Here is a 22,205-nt window from a genome sequence, read left to right on the forward strand (position 1 = left end):
TAAAGTTTGACATTTAAGTCATCTTTCCTCTAGACTGGTAAGTAAACAGCGGCTAATGCTAAGGCTGCTCAATGAAAAAAAAAAACCCTACCACTAGCTACTTTTTGATAATAGACTGGAAAACATCCATTTTACTTTAGGAGTTGGCTTGTTAAAGGTATAAAGCCATTGACTTAACAACAAACGTCATTTTATAATTGAATGCTTTGCTAAATATACAGTATGGCCGATGAATAGTATTTCCAAATCAGACAGGTGTATGGTATAATCAAACTGTAGGTTTGTATGACAAAAGTCAGAGTGCCAGTAAGAAGTTTATTTCCATTCAGTCAATATTGTTAAAAAAAAAAAGAAGCCATGACATAGCTTGGATATTTTTCTTTGTACAACTTCACATGTTGTAATGAAATTATTTCTGAAAAAACCTTCTTGCAAAATGTTCGCAGAAAGAAAACAAGTAAGGCAAAGAGGAGATGGGTTAATGTGGAATTACAATCCAAGCAGGCGAGGAACGGCCCCTTTTCCTCAAAATTCAGATGACATGTATAAAATTGACACATTGAATTCTGAGCAAGACAAATATTTACAATTCCTTTTTTTTTTTCTTATCAAATTTGTTTCATAACAAATGTCTGAAAAACTGGAGAAAACAAAACAGATTTTGTTTTACCCTCACTAAAGCACTTTGGAGCTACTGTATCATAACATACATTCACTACCTTAGAGATCAATCTACACACCGACGAGAACGTGGAACTGGACCAGGTATACAGTATATTTCATTGCTACTCTCCTCGGTTTGTTTGTCATAAATATCTTTAGTGTTGCCTTTCCTGATGCCTGACCGCACATTAGCGTCCTCCATCCTGTAGGCTGTGGAGAGACAGACAGTGAGAATGTGTGTTTTTTTTGTTTTCTTTAACTTCACTAGTGTATATGGCCGTTGTCATCCTATCCACAGTGAGACCAGAATAATGTGCCGCTTTTTGGTCTACGATGTGTAATCCAAACTACCGCTACAGTCAGCACGGACAGAGTAGAAACTTGCCTTCTTGTTTCATAAGAGAAGCAAGAGTTGCTCGTGTTTCTATGGACATTCTCTATGGCAATATGGTGATATACAAAAGGCCAGAACATTGACACAATCCTTGAACATCTCTGTAAGCTACATATGTTTGAATATGTTTTTAGACCTCAGGTTATATTTTTCCTGAGATGTTATTTCTACAGCTGGTACAGGAAACGTCCTACAGATCTACTGAGCTGAGCTACAAGACTTTTGCCGGTTTGAGGCAATGAGAAAATCAGAGCATGGATAGCAGGTAGCTTTACCAGCAGTTTAAATTTTGGATTTTTAAACAGCTCAAAATCAAAATAAAGCATCTCTTACTTGATATGTCAACCATTCTGGTTTGGATTAGCTTCAGTTTCTAACTAAACCTGTCAAATACTTGAGCCAAAAAACACTGAGGCTTCAACACTGTTTACAACACCTCTTAATAAGCAAAAAGACAGGAAATTAAAAAACAAAAACAAAAAAAAACAGTGTTTCATTTGTAAAGCAAAATGAGAGAGAGCAACTTCAATATCAAACAGACAACAGAAAATTAACAACAGCTCATTTCCCCTTCACACAGAGAGAAGGTCACTTTGAAGGTCACTTTATCAGGGTGTGTGTTGGATGAGGCTCCCGACATCGATAAGCACTGATACCCTGTCTGTCTGTCTGGCTGCTTCTCCGTCACCTCATCACCTCACAACGCCTCACAACATTCATCAACAAATGAAAAACAAACGTAAATTCAAGATGGAACATCTGTGACCTTTGCTGTACCAACCAAAGAGATCGTCATAGAAATCTGAGGCCAAAAAAAAAAAAAAAAAAAAAAAGATCAAAGAAGGGTTCATGCATTGGAGGGGTTCGCTCTAAATGAGGAGAGAAGGAAAAAAGAAGTCCAGAGTTTTTTCTTTCTCGTGAATGAGCACATCAGTCCTGGTGCTGAGGGGAGAGAGAGGTGGGGGGAGGGGGTAGATGAGGGAGGGCACATGGTGACGGATGGAGGGAGGAGGCACAGGAGCTTATTTGACCAGCCTCTTGGCTACGTCTGCGTAGGCGATCTCGATCTCCTTGTCACTGGGGCAGGTGTTGGTGAACTCTTCACGCGTGTAGGCGATGTTCAGGTACTTCCAGATGGCCGTCATCTCTTTGGGGATGTCGAAGCCTCTGTACTTCTTGGCCACCACCTGCAGAGGGAGACATCAGGACCATAATATTAAAAATAAATAATAAAAGCATGTGTGTATTCGTGTGTCTCTTTCTTCGCATTAGTCCTATCAAATTATTGGAATAATGTGTGCAGTTAATCAATTGTACAAACTGAAAATTAATCTGCCAGGTGTTAATTAATCAAATAATTGGACACATTTTTTGGCAAAAGTTACTGTAATTCTGGTCGATAATTTCACAATTATTAATTTAAATAATGAAATTTTTTTGTAACATGTTAACAATAATTAACATTTAAATTACTTTAAAAAGTACAACTATGGAAGGATTGTATATATTTAAGAGAATGACTGCATTTTATTATATCATGTGTTAAACTAAATTCATTGTGGAATCTATGGCAGGATTTACTGGACAAAAGGATATAGTAATGTGATACAGGTATCATTACAGTAAAGTTAAAACAGTAATTTTTCATCAGTTACTTCAGTTAATTAATCATTTTGATAGACGAGTAATTGTGAAATTAATAATTCACAGGTTCCTGCTTCTAAAATGTGAAGATTTTCCGCCTTTCTCTGATCTCTATTGTGATTCACTATTGTGGGTTTTTGGATCGTTAGGCATTACAAAATTGGAAAAATTGTGATATACACTCAACATTCTTTACAGTATACTGAGGTAAATAACGGGTTAATTGATGGTGGATCTTATCATTGCAAACCTATGAGTTTGTATCTGAAAGAACTGTTTTCTCTTACTCTGCTCGATCTCACCGCTCATGTTGAAGTGGGTTGAGCTTTGCTGGGCCTGTCTCAATGTTCCAGTGGTTGAGGCTTTGCTAAAATATGCTGTCAGCAACGTTATCACTCACTCACCTTAACTATATGCAGCTTGGGTAGCAGGTTGCAGTCAGCCAGAGTCATCTCATCGCCATCCAAAAACTTGCGGTTGGAGACCTTGACGTCCTCGATGCTGTTGTGGTCGATCTCGTCTGGCAGTGGTGAGCGGAGGTACTCGTCCAGCTTCTGCAGTGTCTTCAGCAGGCCACGCTCCAGACCTGAGAGCAGACACCCAGAGAGATTGTAAAAAATACTAACACTGCTTCAAGTTGCATCATATAGTCACTATGAGCAGATAATCAACTGCTGGCATGGCTGGTGTTGGATTGACATACAGCTCTGGAAAAAATTAAGAGACCACTCCCAAAATGATCAGTGTCTCTAGTGTTACTATTTATAGGTATGTCTTTGAGTAAAATTAAATTATTATTTTTTTGTTTTATTCTATCAACTACCAACGACATTTCTCCCAAAATTGAAAAAAAAAAAAAAATTATCATTTAGAGCTTTTATTGGCTAATGACTAAACTAGTCTAAATAACAGAAATATCAAGTCTTTTCAGACCTTGAATAATAATAATAATAATAATAATAATGCAAAGAAAACATGTTCATATTTATTCCTAAACAACACGGCAAGAATATTTTAACTCAAGAAGAGTTTATAAATCAGTTTTTGTGGGATAATGTCAATGTTGAATCCCAGCAGTGGTTTTTATAATCTTCCTCTAAAACCAGATGTGGTTCAGGTGATGACCTCATCAGTGTCTCATTAAGGAGAATGAGTTGTGTTTGTGTTGGTGTTTACAAAAGAAAAGAAAAGAACGACTGTCATACATGTAGAGATGCTTTTAAGAAACATTTGTGAAAGTGGTCTCTTCAGAGCTGTATTTTCCCCGAGGCCTCCACCACATCTGATTCTGCTGCAATGCTGATCAACCACATGAGGGCAGCATTTCATCACAAGTCATGGGGTGACTATTATCAATACAGGAAATGGCTGTATCATCAACACCTGTACAATCGGACCCCGTCTCGCCCTATATCTTAGATTATTCATTCAATCTCCATTTCATTGTGTGAAAGTATGAAATGAATGTGTCAGTCGATCGGTGGTCCGACAGCAGACGTGACCTGGTACTTTGTATGGCACTTATCACTGAACCATGAGATTCAGCCTCAAACTAGTGTTGACATAGCCTTGGCTTTCACATCCAGCTCACTGTGGTTCAATATTTTCCCAGGGTGGAGAACGGCCAACGATAATATGACATTAAATCTTGGTATTTTGTCAATATTATAAACATCCTTCCAGGAAGCAATTCCACTAATGGTTTCAAAAGACTACATATTTTTCCACATTGTTCCAGTCTTATCTGGGTAAGTAAATGATGCTGGCTTTCTCTTACATGGCTGAATGTGAACACTAGCTCATTCTCAGGAAAGCTGCTCTGTGGTTTTCCAGGTGAGACGGAGAGCACGAGGGCAAAAAGAGGCAGCAGAACAAAGGCTCAGTGTCCCAGAGGGAGGTTGTAATCCACCAGCAGCAAGCAGATAACTCTCCCTGCTAACTCCCTGGTGTGTGTGTGTGTGTGTGTGTGTGTGTGTGTGTGTGTGTGTGTGTGTGTGTGTGTGTGTGTGTGTGTGTGTGTGTGTGTGTGTGTGTGTGTGTCACACATGGCGCAGGTACTGTAACTTACCCTCATTTGCATCTGGTTTGGAGTTCTTGATGAATGCTGAAAACTTAGCAAAGATGTCCATGCCAGCTGTGTTTGACTCAGGGTGTCTTGCACCAAGCTTGATGTACCTGCACACAAGTAAAAATACACGTCACGATTCACAAATATGAAGCGCTAAAGAAAGGACACACCTGCTGATGACCTCTCCTACAATCCTCAGTTATTATAGGAAATCATTCAGCTTTTTGTATGTGCCTCTTTACATTTAGTAGATTTGTATCTGTGACTATTGTTGAAGAAGAAATAACCTCAGGCACTGGTAGGACAGGGAAGTCAGGAAGTATAAAAACGGATACATTGTCATTTTAGTTGATAAGAAAAATATACAGTATTATCACCCATATCCTTTAGGCAAAACATTTGACTCAATGGAAATCCACAGATAGACTTTACCCCTTGTTGCCTGTTACTGAATGACATAAAGCGACCACACTGTGGCGGCAGTGCGTCAGCGAGCGCCGAGCGGGACCAGAGAGTACTCACTTGGGTGGGCAGAGGACATCCTCAAGGAACTCCTCGATCTTGTTGACGTCGGTTTTGACCTCACCGTTGTAGGTGATGAAGGGTGGGTGTGTGCCGGGGGCCAGGTTCTGGAGGTCTGCTGGCTTCCTGGAGGACAGAGACAGAGAGCGGGACAACTTTATATTGTTGGCATGTCTGAAAGGTTTTATATGTTTATTATGTTTATGTTGCGGTTGAACTGTAAAGGTACCAGGATTACTGACACTGAATAAGTGATAAAGGGGATTGTAAATGAGACAAGACTCCAAACTGGTCTGATGTGCCCTGCAACATAATTTAAAGTGATAGGGATAGTTCACCCAAAATTCAAATTTCACTCATTATCTACTCACCCTCATGTCGACTAAGAGCTGTGAGAATTTTCAGAGTCCTCCGTCCCTTCTCTGAGTTACGGGGGGGTCCTCGCAGCAGTATTTGTCCATATAATGGTTGTGAATGGATACCAACTTTCTTCGTCCAAAAAGACACACCAAAAAACATCCAAATACTGTACCTCCATACTGCTTGTCTGTAATGTCCCTCTTGTATTGAAGCCCCGACATGAGAAATTGTTCCGCCGGTCAGTGCAAATCACGTGAGATTTGCACTGACACAGGAAGAGCAGTGAACCGAGACACTGGGAGCTTCCGCTACAAACTAGCTTAAAATATAGACTTATTTAATTTTTTTCGGAACAATTTCTCATGTCGGGTCTTCAATACAAGAGGGACATTACAGACGAGCAGTATGGAGGTATTTGGATGTTTTTTGGTGGTATCCATTCATAACCATTATATGGACAAATACTGCTGCGCGGACCCCCCCGTAAATTCTCACAGCTCTTAGTTGACATGAGGGTGAGTAGATAATGAGTGAAATTTGAATTTTGGGTGAACTATCCCTTTAAATGTACATATTTCTTACTTATATTCTAAATGGTCTACCGTCTATGGCTCCGACAGCCTGCTGCACTTTAAACAACTTTTTCCAGAGCCCTCCAGCCATCCTCCTTATCCAACTGTAGCTGCTCTGTCTTTAACTGTATGTGTATGTGTATACGTGCGTTTGTCTGTCTCCATGAGTGTGTTTGTGTGTCCCCTTCTCCCTGCAGCCTTCAAACCAGCACATTTTGTACCAGATGTCTCTGGCAGGCAGATGACACTGACACACAAACAGAAATGAGCATGTGTTGAATGAGTAGTGTGAACACGAATGCCTTGTGAAATCCGCAGAGCCCAGACGCTTAAATCCCTCCACGACGACGACAACATAAAAACACAGCAGCGCCTTGACAGATGGATATAAGATAGCACATGGTGTGAATCCTCTGCTGATCTAATATCATATAAAACAACGTCCATAAACGCTCGTAAACAGTCTGGGGTTTGTGGTGTGTAGGCAGTAACATGAATGGTTGCTGGGTTTTGAAGGAAGCCATCTAGGGACACAAAAAAAAAAAAAAAAAAAAAAACGGGAAATGACTCCAACTCTTTGGCATGCAAAGGGGAAGTGGCACCCTCACCCAATGATATCACTAAGGAGCGGGCAAGAAGCTACTTTGAGGTTTTCATTATAGAAGTACGCACAAACACAGAGGCCTTGACCCAGCACAAGAGCTCAGGTCAGGAAACATAAAAACACCTCCACTTGGAAATTACATGTGACCTCCATGTCCTTCTACAAGTGTAACAACACGACAGCTCTTCAGTTTAAATACCGCAATAAAACGAGCCGTGAATATGGCAAACACACGCCTCCTTTTGCAACACAGCCATATTATGTTGACTCAAGATTGCAGACAGTATATAGCATGGAAAAAGTGAAGGCTGAACCCACTGTCCCAGCTAAAACAAAGGGTTTGTTTGAGGAGCGAGGAGTAAAGAGATACTGCTAAGTAGGCGGACATACTCCATTGCTTTGGGCAGCACATTAGCATGCTTTGTTTTGTGTTATATGTAAATGCACCCAGACCTATGGAGTGGACACAGCTTTCTTCCTTCTAGCTGTTTAATAAGAACACATTGTTTATCAAGTACATCTCTGCTCTGTTTTGTCAGCACGCGGTGATCTCCATGTCCCGGAGGAGGAGGAGGAGGCGTCTGGTGTTGAACCAGCTGCCACATGGATGGACCGTGCTCTGGGATCATACAACGTCAGAAAATCTGAATCTCTGAGTCAAACACACGTGATGAAGGAAAAGACCATAGAAACCAGACGTCCATCTGACCATCAGCAGCCACGGCTGAAAATAATCTGGCACTTGCCGGTCCTGGCTCAGCGAGTGGAAAAAACATTGAGGGAGCATTTAGATGAATCACACAGACAGAAACATAGTGGGTTTGGTAAAAGAGCTTCTGCTGCTGGAATCCACATGTGGAAGCGTGTTTCTCTTGAAGCTGGGAGGGGAAAAAAATGAAATAAAAAAAATATATAGCCCAGACAAAATTGCAGGGGATCACTGGTTTTCTGATCCCAGGCATGAAAAATAACATGTTGCCCACCAAAATCCAGGCAGGAAGTGAGCGGAGTGAACAACCTTAAATAGACCCTCCAGAGTCTGTGTGTTTATTTTCCTCCGATTTTCTCCGGCCTGGGAAAGGGTCATGGGAAAACCAAATAAGCAGTAGGGAAGCAGAGAGCGTGTTAGAGGTGGGGCTGGATCAAAGAGCTGCCGAAGCCTTGGTGGAAACACCCAGAAGATGGGTGGGACGAAAACAAGTTTGATGGTTTCTTTTTTTTTTGTTGTTTTTTGTTTTTTTATCTTAAATGAGGGCAAGCAGCAGCAGCAGTAGAGGAAGATATAGATCAGGCTACTGGGGTCTGGACTCACCTCTTGAGGTCCACTGTGGTGACGTTGAAGACGACTCCTTTAAGCCACAGGATCATGAAGAGCCTCTGAGAGAAGGGGCAGTTCCCGATGCTCTCTCCATCGCTTCCCGCCTTTAGGAAACAAGAGAGATAACGAGTTAGGATAGAGGCAGATTAGCTATCAGAAACATACCATGACAGGTACCATTCCTAAAGGGTGAGGACACTCTTTCTATCTCACAGGCTGGAAACGCCCTGGAGATAATCACTGCACATATAAAACACAAGATAGCCTCATTTTAAAAACATCTGCATCTGGCTCCTTGGCTTATTATTACTGAGGCAAAAGCGGAAAAATGGTCCCAATAATCTTGGTGGAGATCTCTCGCATCTCTGTTGCACAATCTCTTACGGCCTGGAGCGTTTCATTGCACTCGCCCCAGAGAGGGCCCATTTCAGACACAACCACTCTTTCACACACACACTGCCCCATCAAACAAACACTCACACAGGAGGGAAGGAGTAGAGGGCCGAGCCCCTCTTGTCTTAAATGCTTCAGCACACTTCCCCTCCATTAATCTGCCAAACTGCCGTCTAAGAGTAAGAGGAACCTTCTGGAGTGATTAAGACTCGGATGGCCTCTTGTTTCCTCTTTTTTTGCTAGGCTGCACAAACACAAGGCGGAGCGGCGGCGATGAGATCAATGGGAAATGGCGTGCGTCCGCTGAATCAATGGGGAACACTCATCGTTGAGTGGTGGCACTAAGTTTGAGGTGAAATTTAAGATGAATCATCAGTTAAGTTCTGTTTTTTTTTTTCTCAAAAGGTGAAATGATGTAAAGCTGTGATGCCGTCATCTCTGCAACACACACACACACACAGAGTAGTAATCAGAAAAGCTATGGGAGGGGGCTGCTGCAGACTGTCAGCGATATCTCCTCCCGTCCTCTCAACAATCATCCATCTCCTCTGTCATAATACTCTCTTCTCTCTGCTTTGCTCCGCTCGCAGCCATGTAGGGAGCCAGGAGGGGGTAGAAAAAGGACAAATATGGTTTGGATTCTGCATCAGAAGGAAAAGAATAAGCATTTCATTTGATTAAGTGAGCTTTGCGCAGTATCTTAATGAAATCTGCTACGCTGACTGCCGTGCAGTTACGCCCTCTCGAAGACGACCTACTAGGTTTCCACATGCTGGTAAAACCAGGAGCCGTCATTGTGAAACTGGGATCGGCCGTTGTTCTCATCTTCTCCTTGTAATTCTACACTACACAACACGTAGAGTACAAATTTACATTATACTTCTTAAACCACAACCTTTATTAAACTCTGTGGATACTAAGCCTCATGCTTGAGGTATGTCATTCTCCAGGAGAGGCAGGAATGAGGTGAGAGAAGAATGCGCTGTATTCATCTATTCACAAGGACAATCACGGAGGTCATTCAAGTATCTATGCTCTGGTATGCACCTCTTCATTCACTGCAACACTGTCCCAGAAGCTGAATATCACTTTTATTATGTTGGCCTATTGTGTCCTGTCGTCGGTCTCTCCTCATTCACAGCACTTCCTCTGCGTACGTCCTATTTTTATTTTCTTTTTTACTTCTTCTTGCAGCTTCACAGGTGATGAAAGTGTGTCTGAATGTAAAATGCAAAAGACACGGCTGCAGTTTTTGCATAAATTCACAAAGTTGCCGACAGATTTGCAAAGGTGAGAATGAAATTTAAATCTCTTTGCCCTCGACTGCTGTGTCCGAATATTTGTTTAATATCCGTCCCTCAATAGAGGACTTTGTATTGGAGCATGGAGCCAGTCCGGCAGCTCCTTGCTTGGTGAGGACAGGCGGGCTGCTGTTGTCCTCTGTGTGACGCCCAGCGGGATGGCTCCGTTTGATCTGCCTGCTGGCTCCCATTGTACTACGACTGTGCCCCCCTCCTCCTCCTCCTCCTCCTTCTTCCCCTCCTCTCTCAATTCAATATCTGAAAAGCGTGGATTAGATCACCGCCTTTGTTCGGCCAATGAAAGTCCCCTTTTCACCTTACATGATTCAATTCCAAAATAAAGCCTCAGCTGCGGAGTGTTGGCGGTTTGGCGGTCCGCCGCCGCCGCTACTCTAGGCTGACATTAGCTGATCCTTATGGGATCAGAAAAGACATGAACGGGGATGACTACTGCTCCATTTCCCCCTGCAGCAGCTCCACCTGCAGAGCGCCATTCACTCCTGGAGCAGGAGTGGCAATGCGGCACAGCAACTGTTCCCATGGCGATGGCCAGATACATATGACATGGAAAGCAGAGCACGCAGCATGAAGGAGGGGGGGGTTGGTTACCGGCTCGCAGGTGAACCGTCTTGAAGTGAGCTCTCAAAAATGCAAACGCGTACTTTGCAGTGTCATCATGGGCAAATCAAAAGCTGATTAAAGGGATAGTTCACCCAAAATTCAAATTCCACTCATTATCTACTCACCCTCATGTCAACTAAGAGCTGTGAGAATTTTCAGAGTCCTCTGTCCCTTCTCTGAGTTACGGGGGGGTCCGCGCAGCAGTATTTGTCCATATAATGGTTGTGAATGGATACCAACTTTCTTCGTCCAAAAAGACACACCAAAAAACATCCAAATACCTCCATACTGCTCGTCTGTAATGTCCCTCTTGTATTGAAGCCCCGACATGAGAAATTGTTCCGAAAACAGATTAAATAAGTCTATATTTTAAGCTTGTTTGTAGCAGAAGCTCCCAGTGTCTCGGTTCACTGCTCTTCCTGTGAGCTCTTAGTCGACATGAGGGTGAGTAGATGATGAGTGAAATTTGAATTTTGGGTGAACTATCCCTTTAATATGCTGAAAACAGGGTGAGCTGCTTTAAGGCTGAGTTCATCCGAGCGGTGCGTCTCAAGTGGCCAAGAAGAAGGCCACAGCAGCTGAGAAAGACATTGCACTCTTTTCTTTTCTCCCTCCGTCTGCTCCTGGAGCCGCGGCAGGGCTCCTACCCTCTGGAGTCTGACTCTGCAGCAGAGCAGACAGACCGCAGCTCTCTGCCAGACACACTGATAGCACAGAGAGAGACGTTAGGAGAAGGAGAAGTGAGGAAGAAACTAAGACTCATGAGTAGTGAGTGTTAAATGACATCCAGGACAATGAGTAACAAAGATACTTAAAGTGAGAGGAGGAGAAAAGCCGTTGACTGACGTGACGTTTGGCTCACTTGCTCGTTCCTTCCTCTTCCTCCTCCTTCTCCTCCTCCCTTTATTCCTCTCCCCTTATCCTGGGCCCCTCTCTGGAGTCCAGAGGGGGGCTGGGCATTTGGGGAGGAGGGAGAAACTATTCCAGAAATGTCTGTTACTCCCGCCGAAGAGGGTGCTTTGTTTGGTTTAAGTGATGATACTGTTGCAGCTGCATTTCCGCTGCCTGTGACATGAACTGCTGCACTGTTAAGGAGGAGCTACCCTAAATTCTGTGCGAGCAAAAATTGTCCCAAACAACTTTTTTTTTTAAATAAAGCACAACTTATAGATGACAATTTGTAACTAAAACTATTATTTTATGTAAAGTCTGTGACCTAAAACCAGGTTAGCGGGTACAGAAACCCCTCCTAACCCTGTCGCCCTGTGTACCAACACTTTCCAAAGAGCCGCTATTATTAAAGTGTGACATTCAGAAAAGGGCTTCTGGAGAACCTTCTATACACCAACAACACAAAGCACTTTTTGTTTGTAGAGTTGGAGAAACGTCACCAGTGAGCAGGGGTTGAAAAAACACCCCAATAAAAACACACACCAGCCAGGCAAAGAAATTGTTTCAAACGGGCCCTTATAAGGTAAGGCACATCATTTGAAAAAAAGATGCACTTTTTTCCAAGAAGTAAACCAGCAGTTTGCTTCCAAATACACGCAGCAGCACTCACAGGAACACCGAGCTGCGCCCAGTGTGTAGTCTGCTATTTTGGCCCCCTCCGTGTCAGAAGTGACTCACATCTCGGAGACGGTTACAACATCTTTGACCAAGATTCAGACTGATTTCTCGCCCCCGATGTGAAACAGCTTTAATATTGTCTGTGGCCGAAGAGGCAGCAACGGCAGCTGACTACTGCTAACAGACTTGCGCGCTTTATGTAGGCTGAATAGATGGGCTCTGAGTCAACAGATGCTTGTTTATTTAATGCCAAACACACACAGCTGCCCAGTAAAAGGGTGTGACTCATGCTTGAGTCGGATGTTATCTGCATTCAGAACCAGCAGCAGTCAGTCAGTCAGTCAGGGAGGGAGGGGGGGCCACACATGCCATGTATCTTCTCAGAGACGGTGAGATCATTCCTCTTATCACTTCCTCATTGACTTTGCTCATGTACCCACTGATGTAATGAGCAACTTGACACATCTTAAAGGGATAGTTCAACATTTTGGCAAATTGGCCTTATAGTATAGTTTTAAGAGTAGGTTTGTTACCTTCATTTGTCGGTGCAGGCTATTTTTAGAACAGTGGAGCAGAGCCGTGAGCTGCTCAGAGCTACGCTAACGGAACGCTACGAGACAGAGTTGTTTTTGAGGTAAATTCATGCAAATCGCTGATGCGCGTTCTCGTCTGGGACAGTTTTTCGGCAAGCAGTCTCTGCATTTATCTCGAAAACAACTCCGTCTCATAACGACGTTCCGTTATTATCTCATAGCGTGGTGAATGTGCAGGTCACAACTTGTCTAGGAGAGCATTTTGGAGTTGTTGGGATTGTGTAGTTGATGAGTTTGATGAGGGAAACCAAGAAATCCCATTAGCCTCTGTAGCGTAGCTCTGAGCAGCTCGCGGCTCTGCTCCGCTGTTCTAAAATTAGCTTGCACCGACAAACAAAGGTAACAAACCTACTGCTGTGACTATAGGGATTAAGACAATGGGCCAAAATGTTGAACTATCCCTTTAAGAGTAATGAGGATGATGTAAGGTCTTAAAGTAATAACCTTGAACATAACATGGCCATGTATGTAGTTAAAGATAGGTGTACTTAACAGGTATTCTTCAGTCCTATAACACTTTATGAGCAGCCACATAAAAAGCACAAGCTGTTCAACTCAACCTCTCTCTCTTTTATTCTACCACTTCTTACACTTGACATTGTTTTAGACATTTTCTGATGATGTGAGGTCTCAGTTACAGTAGCTAGTACTCATGGGGGACAATGGGTCCTGTTGAGGCTGGGCAGGGTCCTCCCAGTCTCCGCTCACGGCCTAATTTTAGTAACATGGCGGCCCGTGCCCTTCCCTCACAGTCTAAATTAGGTGGGCTGCTCAGCAAGTTCCAGCCACACTTTGACCGAATAAGGAACTGACGATGTAGCGTTCCTCCTCCTGCTCCGACACACAGGAGGAATGTCTGTTTGAGAGTGGGCAGCCATGGAAACGTCATGGCAACGTCTCTCCCTGTTTGCCGGACAGCTATGTAGGCAGGGCCGAGGTTAGGGCTGTGACCGGACTGAGAAGCTGGACCAAAATCTGTCTGTTGCTCAGGGTTACTCAGCCCATGATGCTCCTAGTCGGATTAGCCAGGTTTGACGGAAAACAACAACAACAAAAACGGTCAATTAGGTGACACATGACATGACACATGTGCAAAGTCCAAAAGGAGATCAGAGTTCCAGGCCAGCTGCACAACAGCTGTCCCTTTCCTGGGAGGAGTGGATGCCTTGCTGAAGAGCGTGTCAGCAGGGAGGATACATAGAGACAGAGGTTAAGAACACAGGTCATCAGTATCAATGATCATCACACTCTACGCAAAATACTACAATGACGTATTGAAAGCCACTAAGAGTAGAGCTGAAGTGATCAATTGCTGATTTTAAATTGATGACATAATAATTGAATCTGAGGGGGTTGTGGTTCATAACAGCTCCTTACACATTACACATTTTTGTTTACTGTTATGAATGAGTTGTCGGGTGAGGGAGGGGTGGGTTCTTTAATGTTATACTGTATGTAGAATAGAGACGGTTTTACTGTATGTCTTTGTGTATGCAAAGCACATTGAGCTAAAACTTCCCCTGTATGAAAGGTGCTAGATAACGTAAAGTTTGCTTTGATGTGATTTTATATGACATAATTAATGGAAGGGGAAAAAAATCTATTGGCTGAACAAATTCTTACATTTATCTCAAATCTGTGCTGTGATTTTCTTTTATAAAATATCGGAGTGATTTATTTTATCTCATCTTTGGGCCTTGAAAATAACACAATCTAAGAAGTCTGGAGGTGAAAATTAAAAACTAAAACTGACAGACTTGTGATACCTGTAACGAGGTGTAAAAATAGAAGTAATAAAAAGGGGTGGATGTCGCCTCGCACAAAAATGTGAGGTTTGGGCTTGTGCCTGAATGAGCGGGGCTGGACTGGGTGGGTATGAGAGCGAGGTCAGACTGTGACCGCTCAGAGAAGTTAGTGTACCGAGGAGTCAGGCCCTGCTGGATCATGGAAACGCCATCACATCCTTGGTGTGGCTCTGACTCAGGCTGACATCACTCAGCGGAAACCACAAGACCAGTCAGACACAGAGCCTCTGTTGCCCCAGCACATGAGCTCTAAAGAACCGTCGGTTTTTGTGGAAAACTGGAAGCTTAAGTTAAAAAAAAAAGAGCTTTAACCGTGCTATGGCAATGACGTAAGCTAAGTCAATAATATTAGAACCACTGTATTTAACGTCGATGTGGAGGAGATAAGATTACGGCAAGTTTGGTGATGAGTAATACGGATCCCGAATGATGGAAAAACAAACAGCCATGTGGAAGATCCCGGAGACCAACAATCATCCTCCCTCTGTTTTCTCAAGTGTCTAACACAAACAACAAACTGAAGTCCATGCACTCTGGCTTCAACTCCACCCACTTAACAGTCATAAACCCCAGACTGAAGATGTGTGGAGTCACACATTCACACCTAAATAAATAAAATCCTCCTTTGTCTTCCGATGCTCTCTTTTTTATTCCATTTGTATAGGACACAACGTGGAAAAGCTGCTCACAACATTAAAATGTCTATAAAAGCCGATTTGTCTGCATTTGATTCAAACCCAGATGAACTCTGTAGTGATTCCTTTAGGACAAATGTCTCGTCTAGACAGCTGTGAACCTCCCTTGGGCAGAAACACAATGCCAGCAGCATGCCATTACCATGCCAACAAAGATATACATGGCAGCAAAGCTTGCACCATGGCCAAACAAGTACAAACCTCATCAGTAATTCTGAGCAGACAGTGTGTCTCTCTCTCTCTCTCTGGCCACTGGCTGCTTGTGTCCACTCTGACCTGCAATTTCAGCACCGGTCTCCAACACACTGCCTCACTCCTCATAATAAAACTCAAACATGCAAAGCACGCTGCTGCACAAACCTTACAGTTTGCATAGACGCAGGCTGTTTATTTAGGTTTCACTATCATATGTTAGGAATCATATGTAACTTTCAGTTTCTATTTATCCCAAATACGGCAATTCAGTCTTTTCTGTTGTAGTTTTTAAAAAAAGCTGCTGATATTGTTCTTCAAGATTTACTTCAACCATTAGATTCAAATAAAATGACTGATTTTATCTCAAATGTTAACATGAATTACTAATGAGCTATATTTGTGATAGGCTTAAATACTATACCCCTGTCACAGACTCCATTGATATCACTTGGTAAGTGACTGAGTGCAAAAGGCTGCTGACAATGCTATACAGAGGAATGGGACATCACCTGACTTTGACATTATCAAAACATGTGGTTTACAGCTGTGGGTTTGGAACTGTGTTAACTTAAAATAGAAATACTGCAATAGAAACTTTTCGGTTTCCCTCTGTGCTTGTTTGCTAACTCTGATAAATTCTTTCTTCCTTTTTTTCATTTTATGATGGTTGTTTACTGCCATAAAATATCTTTAACCACAGTAACCCAGGGTTTAAAGGGATAGTTCAACATTTTGGCAAATTGGCCCATTCATAATGCCATAATCGCTATAGTCATAGCAGTAGGTTTGTTACCATTATTTGTCGGTGTAAGCTATTTTTAGAATGGCGGAGCGGCAGGCTGCTCAGAGCTACGCTACGGAGGCTAATGGGATTTCTTGGTTTCTATTCTAAAAATAGCTTACACCGACAATAAAGGTAACAAACCTACTGCTATGACTATAGCGATTACGGCAATGGGCCAATTTGCCAAAATGTTGAACTATCCCTTTAAGGTCACACTGAACTGTGTGGCAAAGTCTTCAGAAATGCTGATTTCTGGAAAGTGCATAAAGGAGCCAAAATGTCTGCCAGTCTAGAGCCCTGATGCTCTTGTGTCCTCATGGACTTAAGAGCCTGTGAGGCTGGACATTGAGATTGGGCCAAATTCTTCTTCTGCTAAGCCTGAGTGGATATATGGGACACTGTCACCGAGGGTCCCCCCCACTGTCACCCTATCCTCCATGTTCAGCTTTACTTCGGGTTACATCAGTAGGTCAGTAAGGCTCTTCTGCTGAACAACGTACAGTAGCACGTGAAACACAAGCAGCCTGGATCATGTTGTGACTGATTAGGTTACATGTGTAGTGAGGAGGGCAGATTCACTTATTTAAGGGGTCGCACACCTCCACTGACGGTCAAGATGATGCAACACATGCAGGCAGAGGTGGGGAGAAGGAGGAGGCATGAGTTTTTCCTCTGCATCCTGACCTGGCAGGTTACAGCTACTGCAGCGAGCTGTGTGGAGTCGTGTTACCTTTTGAATAAAACGCTACATGAAGTTGCAAGAATTCTGAATGTGGTTGCATTAAATCTATGAAGTCTCTGATCTATGTTGTTCTGGGCTGGCCTCACTTCCCGTCATTGAGCTCGCAGGAGAAATGCCTCATTAGCCGCTGGTTTCCTGGATTGGGCAGCTCAAATGAGACAAGCTCTTCCTCTGCCTAATAGGTTGAACTCAGCTTTTCCTCTGGATAACGTGATATCATAAAGAGGACATTTATTCAGGGCACAACTGGGATCATGGCCTCAAGTGTAGTAGCAACGATCCGGCCTTTCATGTTCTGACATCCACATAAATAACTTGAAAATATGCCTTCCTGTATGAGAACAGAGACCGATTGCCCACCTCTTTGATTTGGTTTTATAACAACACACGGGCGGGGGGGATTAGGCCGGTTTCCAGCGAGTCGCTCAAGCAGATAGTTACAGAGAAGAAACAGTGACAGGTCAGGTGCTGCAAAAGTAAATTCACAGCACACAGCACTCTACAGCAGTAACAAGCCATTAATCTTTGTACCCCACCTCATGATGCTGACTGCAGCACTGCTACACACTTGTGGAGAAATAAACTGCTCTATTGATTTTCTTCAGTTGCCTAGAGTACCACCCAAGAGGAAGAGTGTTTTAACTGAAAAGCAACATGCAAACAGTAAGCAAATTGTGTCTGACATTCAAACACACCTATACCTCACCATCAGCAGGGAAATTATAATTGTGCCCTGGTACAAACATGTACAAATAGAAGTAGTGTGTGGTCTCAGTGCATAATTTCACGCAACTGCACTGAGCAAAGTAAGTGCTGAAGAAGGTCATTGTGTTTCCATAAAAACATAGTCCGTCACATGGCACAAGACTGATTGTCACATGTTGTGACTGATAGCACAATAGGAACATGAGCAGCTCATCCCAAGGTCTTTTAAATAAAACCTGAACAGAACAGACTCCACATGCCTACTGTGACTCTGCATGAATCACAGTGTATTTTTCTCATACAGAGAAGAGAAACTTACATGTGAGTGAGGTTGCGGTGTACTGACTGTTCACCCTGAAGTGCTGCTTTGTCGGGACCTCCTGTCTGCCATCTTGCAGGCTTCCTACTCCACGGTTCCCGAGAGACTGTCCCGAAGGACAAACACAAACACAGACAGGCCTCTTGTCTTGTGCCATCCAGACTTTTTTTTTTAAAAAAAAGCACTTCTCCGACATGTTTACTGGCAATCTTGTCACTGCTGGCAAGAGGATGGACATTTGGAGGCAGCAGGAGGCTTTCCAGCTCGTAACGCGACCTTAGTTGGCACAGTCGCAGCCAACAGATGCATACGCAAGTAGAGATGAAGCCTGTTTGTTTCTTTTCACCCATCCATATTCTGTTCGCTGCCATCCAGTCGGACCATACGGCGGCGGTGGAAAATGACTCACTTAGCAGCACGACTGCTCTGAACTCATTTAGAGCAGCTTTGCGAAGCTGAGAAATGTGAATGAAAACATAATAAAACCCGCTCTGATGTAATGACAAGATTCATACACACAATAACCGTGAACTGCTCAGTAGAGGTAACCTAATAAAATCATCTCGGCAGCTTTTCAAAGAACCACTCTGAGTGCTATGATCATTACAGACAAATGGATGGACCTCACTTTAAGAGGGGTAAGATTTCAAAGCGTCTCTTTATAGCGTCTTGTTGCTTCAGCTGCACTTTGTGCTTCTGAACTTCATGTCAGAGTAAAAAAGTCTCACAGCACCTAAACGCATCAGATTTAGGGTTTCAGGTTACCACTTCAACCATGTGATCTGTCAAAAATGGCAAGTGAAACCAACTTCTGCTCATGTACAAAACGATATCTAATCTGCCGTGCTGTGATGAGGTCAAAAGGTCGATCCTCCCTTTTTTACAAAGTCATTACATCGCACTCATTTGCAAATGAGAGCAAGAATCGCTGACTAAGCCGAGCCGAGCCTCATCGGCCCCTCGAAGATGAGTACAACGTTAAGCGTTTCCATGGCGATGTCACAACTGTTGCGACAAACAGTGCACGTAGGAGAGCTTTATGGCAGGACTGTCACAGTGGGAGGGTCAGCTGCTGTTAATGGGTAAACAACGGTGCCGTCACTGCTCAGACACTGTGGAAACTCACGTACTAACAAGTATAATTAGTCAGCTCTGATATGTGGCAGTGGCCTCACAGATCTAACACTGCTGTGCATGGAGAAAACCGAGCACACACACACACACACACAGCTTCCTTATCAGCTGTTCCCAGAGGCCTGGCTCGCACCAGTGTGCCTGGCAACCTGCGTGCGTGCCATTGTCCCCAAAGACTGTGTTTAACGCCGCACAGAAAGAACAACGGCATCAATAATAGATGTGTACATGCAGGTAACACAGAGTCGGTGCTAGAGCCATAGAGAGGCTATCATGTCCCCCACACGCGGGCGGGACACGTCGAGAAAACAGTAACACACCATGGAGGAAACTTCTGTGCAGTCCAGAGAGGGAGGGGGCTGGGAGAGCTGGACACACATGTAAACCTTCCAAGGCCTGGGGATGATGTAACCTCTCCTAGAGGCTGAGAAAGAGAAGTAGTTGAGGAAATCAGCCTCTGCTGCTCTGCCTCATAATTACTTCACAATAAAAGACTCAACAATAGAACAATAACAAGAGAAACTGATCATAGTGTTATTATGACTCAATCTGAGCAAACATCATCCTTTTTAGACACACCCCAAAAACAGAGGTCAGGGAATCAAAGTTACAAATGCAAGAGCTGATTGGATTTATAAACATTTTCAAAACAGGCTAATCATGAGCAGCTTTTTGAAATGTTTTCAGTGCTGCAAACATTCATGTTTTATAAAAGCAGTGTTCTGGTCAGTGACGCCCCACTACTGCACTACCACCCACATGCTCTCCCAGGCAATACAAGACCTTGTACCCCCGCTCCCACTCTACCAGTCCCCTCCTTTACAGCCCCGTTCTCCCCCTTTTTCTTTCCTCTGTCATTTTCCCGCCTTGCAAAGCAACAGGCTGAAGAAAAGAAAACAGCCATTCACTAGACTAGGCTACCCTCCTCCACCACCACCACCACCACTACCACCCTCACCATCATCAGTGGCGTCACCCCTGAGGCTGAGGCAATGTGATGTACGAGTCCAGTTAGAATAAAAGCAGTAGTGCAGAAGAAAAAAAAACATATTCCTCTGAAGGTCATCCTCTCTGATGTGTCATTTCATATAAATGTGATGAATTGTGTTTCCCATATATAACAACACCAGGTAGAAGAGCACCCCTATAGACATACAATATACTGGAGCAATATCCAACAATTATTTGTCATATTGCTGTCTTCTAAATAAACTAATTTCCAAAACCAGAGCATCACAGATCTCTGGTAGCAGACCAAGTGATGATGACCCCAGACTTACATTCAGATGACCAGTGTGAGGAGATCATGGAGATCAACATGTACGCCCAACATAATGCTGCATCACTTCAAACCGCTGCATGTTGTGACAATGAACTTAGAAAACACAACTGCGGCAAGTGTGCACATGTTTTTAAGTGTTGCCTTGCATCTAGCCGCTGTGGACCGCAGCTCCTCAGCTTTTGTTAACTGGATGAGCGCTCAGTTTTCCAGCATGGCAGCAGAAGGCTGCACTGTCCTTCTCCCCCACGACAAGGAGGGGAAGGAGCTGCCCCCGCCCTGCTGCTGCTGGTGACACCGCAGGCTCCACATGGCCACCACGGCCACAGAGGGGTCGTGGATGTAAAACCTTTTTTTTTTTTAACAAAATGTTAACTCCTAATTTTAACTGCAGTGTCCCAGCACTGTGTGGACCACCGGACCCCAGGAAAAGGTGAAACACAAACGCGTTGCTAGCTTGAGTGGTCTCTTGGCTAAACAAAACCCCGACATAATAGCAACAACGTTATTTTTTCTTTCCCTCCTCTGGGGAAGAAATTCAGCTTGTAGGACCCCTTGTGAGCTGGTAACACGTTGTTGTTTGACTTAAAAGTGATAAAACTTGTCCCATGTGCGGTGTGCTGCGGTCGGTCGGTCGGTCCTACCTTGACGAACAGCTCGATAACGGGCTCGTTCTCCGCCTTCACTCCGTTCTGCGGCACCGACAGCGACATGGTGGGTGATGATACTTTATCAAGTTTGCGCTAACAAAGATGAGTTTCTTTTCTTCGTTGCTACCACGCCCGACTTCAAGCTCGGTCCACTTCTCCACCACCCCTTTCTTTCTTTTTTTTCCGCACTGAATCCCAGAAGGCGCTTTTTTTCTTTTTCTCTCTCTCTCCCCCGAGGAGGACCCGCTGCTGGAGGCTCAGAGTGCTGGTACCGAGGAGCCGGACAGACTGCTGCTCTGTGGCCGGGCTTTGGACTTCAGGCTGGGGGAGCTACACACACATCGTCCGCCTGTGAGGCTGTGAGGGCTGGAGGAGCTGTGGTGGTGATGAGGACGGTGAGAGAGAGGCAACGGGAATATTTAACGGTGTGATGTCACTGGAGCGCAAACACAAAAAGTGGGAGTGTGGGAGGGTTTGAAGAGGGAGTCTCTCATTGGGAGGAGGAGGAGGAGGATGCGGCGAAATAACGCTGCCTGGCTGGGACTGAGTGCACATCGACAGGGCTGCTGCTGGGACACATGGAGTTGTGCTGTTTGTCACAAAATAGGACTTCTTTTTTCTTTCTTTTTTTTTTACAGATAAAGAAGGAAGCACGAGACAATTATTAATTAGGTGTTGTCCACTATTTATTAGAGTCTAATTAGTTATGTTTCTATAACAAATTTATAGTGATAACTGAAGTAAGCCCATCTATACATTTTACTTGCAGGGCTCAGCAGTCAGCCCAGATAGGCTATTACTATTTGTTTTTAATATGACCATTGCAGGAGCTGCACTTCCTTTTCATGAAGGTAAAAAGTGACACCATATATACTGCTAATGCAATATTGTGGCGCGATAGAAGCCTATGTCCCATTATCCAGATGTAAAGGGACATGCTTGTCAAGTAAAGACTCGAGCATCACCACTACAATAATTACTCATATCACATAGTCTTGGTTATTTAAAAACTCTCCTAAGGGTCCAACTATTTCTGCCTTGAAAAAATTGGTGTTGGTAAATTGTATGGCTGTAATCAATGAGAACCTAGTTGTATTGATTCAGTTATAGAATATTTTTTGTTTTGATCAGTTGCTGAGTATGCTCCAGCACGTTCCTGCCATTGCATGTTTCAACTTCACTGATGCATATGATTGGGGCCATCATGTCTCACCTGTGTAGATGTGGGTGAAATGTACAGAAACTAAATCCACTAATGCCATCAGTTTTTTTTAG

At 43.7% G+C, this 22,205-nt stretch overlaps 1 protein-coding gene across 1 annotated transcript; it reads right to left on the minus strand.

Moving 5' to 3' along the window:
• Nucleotides 1–295: 295 nt before the first annotated feature.
• clic4 (CLIC family member 4) lies at nt 296–21,291 on the minus strand. Its single transcript, XM_085768476.1, has 6 exons — nt 20,925–21,291; nt 8,140–8,249; nt 5,292–5,417; nt 4,770–4,876; nt 3,106–3,287; nt 296–2,244 (listed from the first exon to the last, which is right to left on the minus strand). The coding sequence occupies exons 1-6, from the start codon at nt 20,991–20,993 to the stop codon at nt 2,080–2,082; spliced, it is 759 nt and encodes a 252-aa protein (XP_085624602.1). The 5' UTR covers nt 20,994–21,291; the 3' UTR covers nt 296–2,079.
• Between the last annotated feature and the right edge of the window lie 914 nt (nt 21,292–22,205).

Source organism: Trachurus japonicus, chromosome 22, assembly GCF_045865225.1.
Source record: "Trachurus japonicus isolate A0001 chromosome 22, Traja_1.0".
NCBI lineage: Eukaryota > Metazoa > Chordata > Actinopteri > Carangiformes > Carangidae > Trachurus > Trachurus japonicus.

Bases quoted from the DNA above. Each gene is read 5' to 3' on its own strand.
- clic4 (XM_085768476.1), bottom strand. From the start codon at position 20,993: ATGTCGCTGTCGGTGCCGCAGAACGGAGTGAAGGCGGAGAACGAGCCC. The intron at 5,418-8,139 runs GTGAGTCCAGAC...TCTGTCCTCCAG, and splicing joins ACCACAGTGGACCTCAAGAG to GAAGCCAGCAGACCTCCAGA. The intron at 4,877-5,291 runs GTGAGTACTCTC...ACTTGTGTGCAG, and splicing joins GATGTCCTCTGCCCACCCAA to GTACATCAAGCTTGGTGCAA.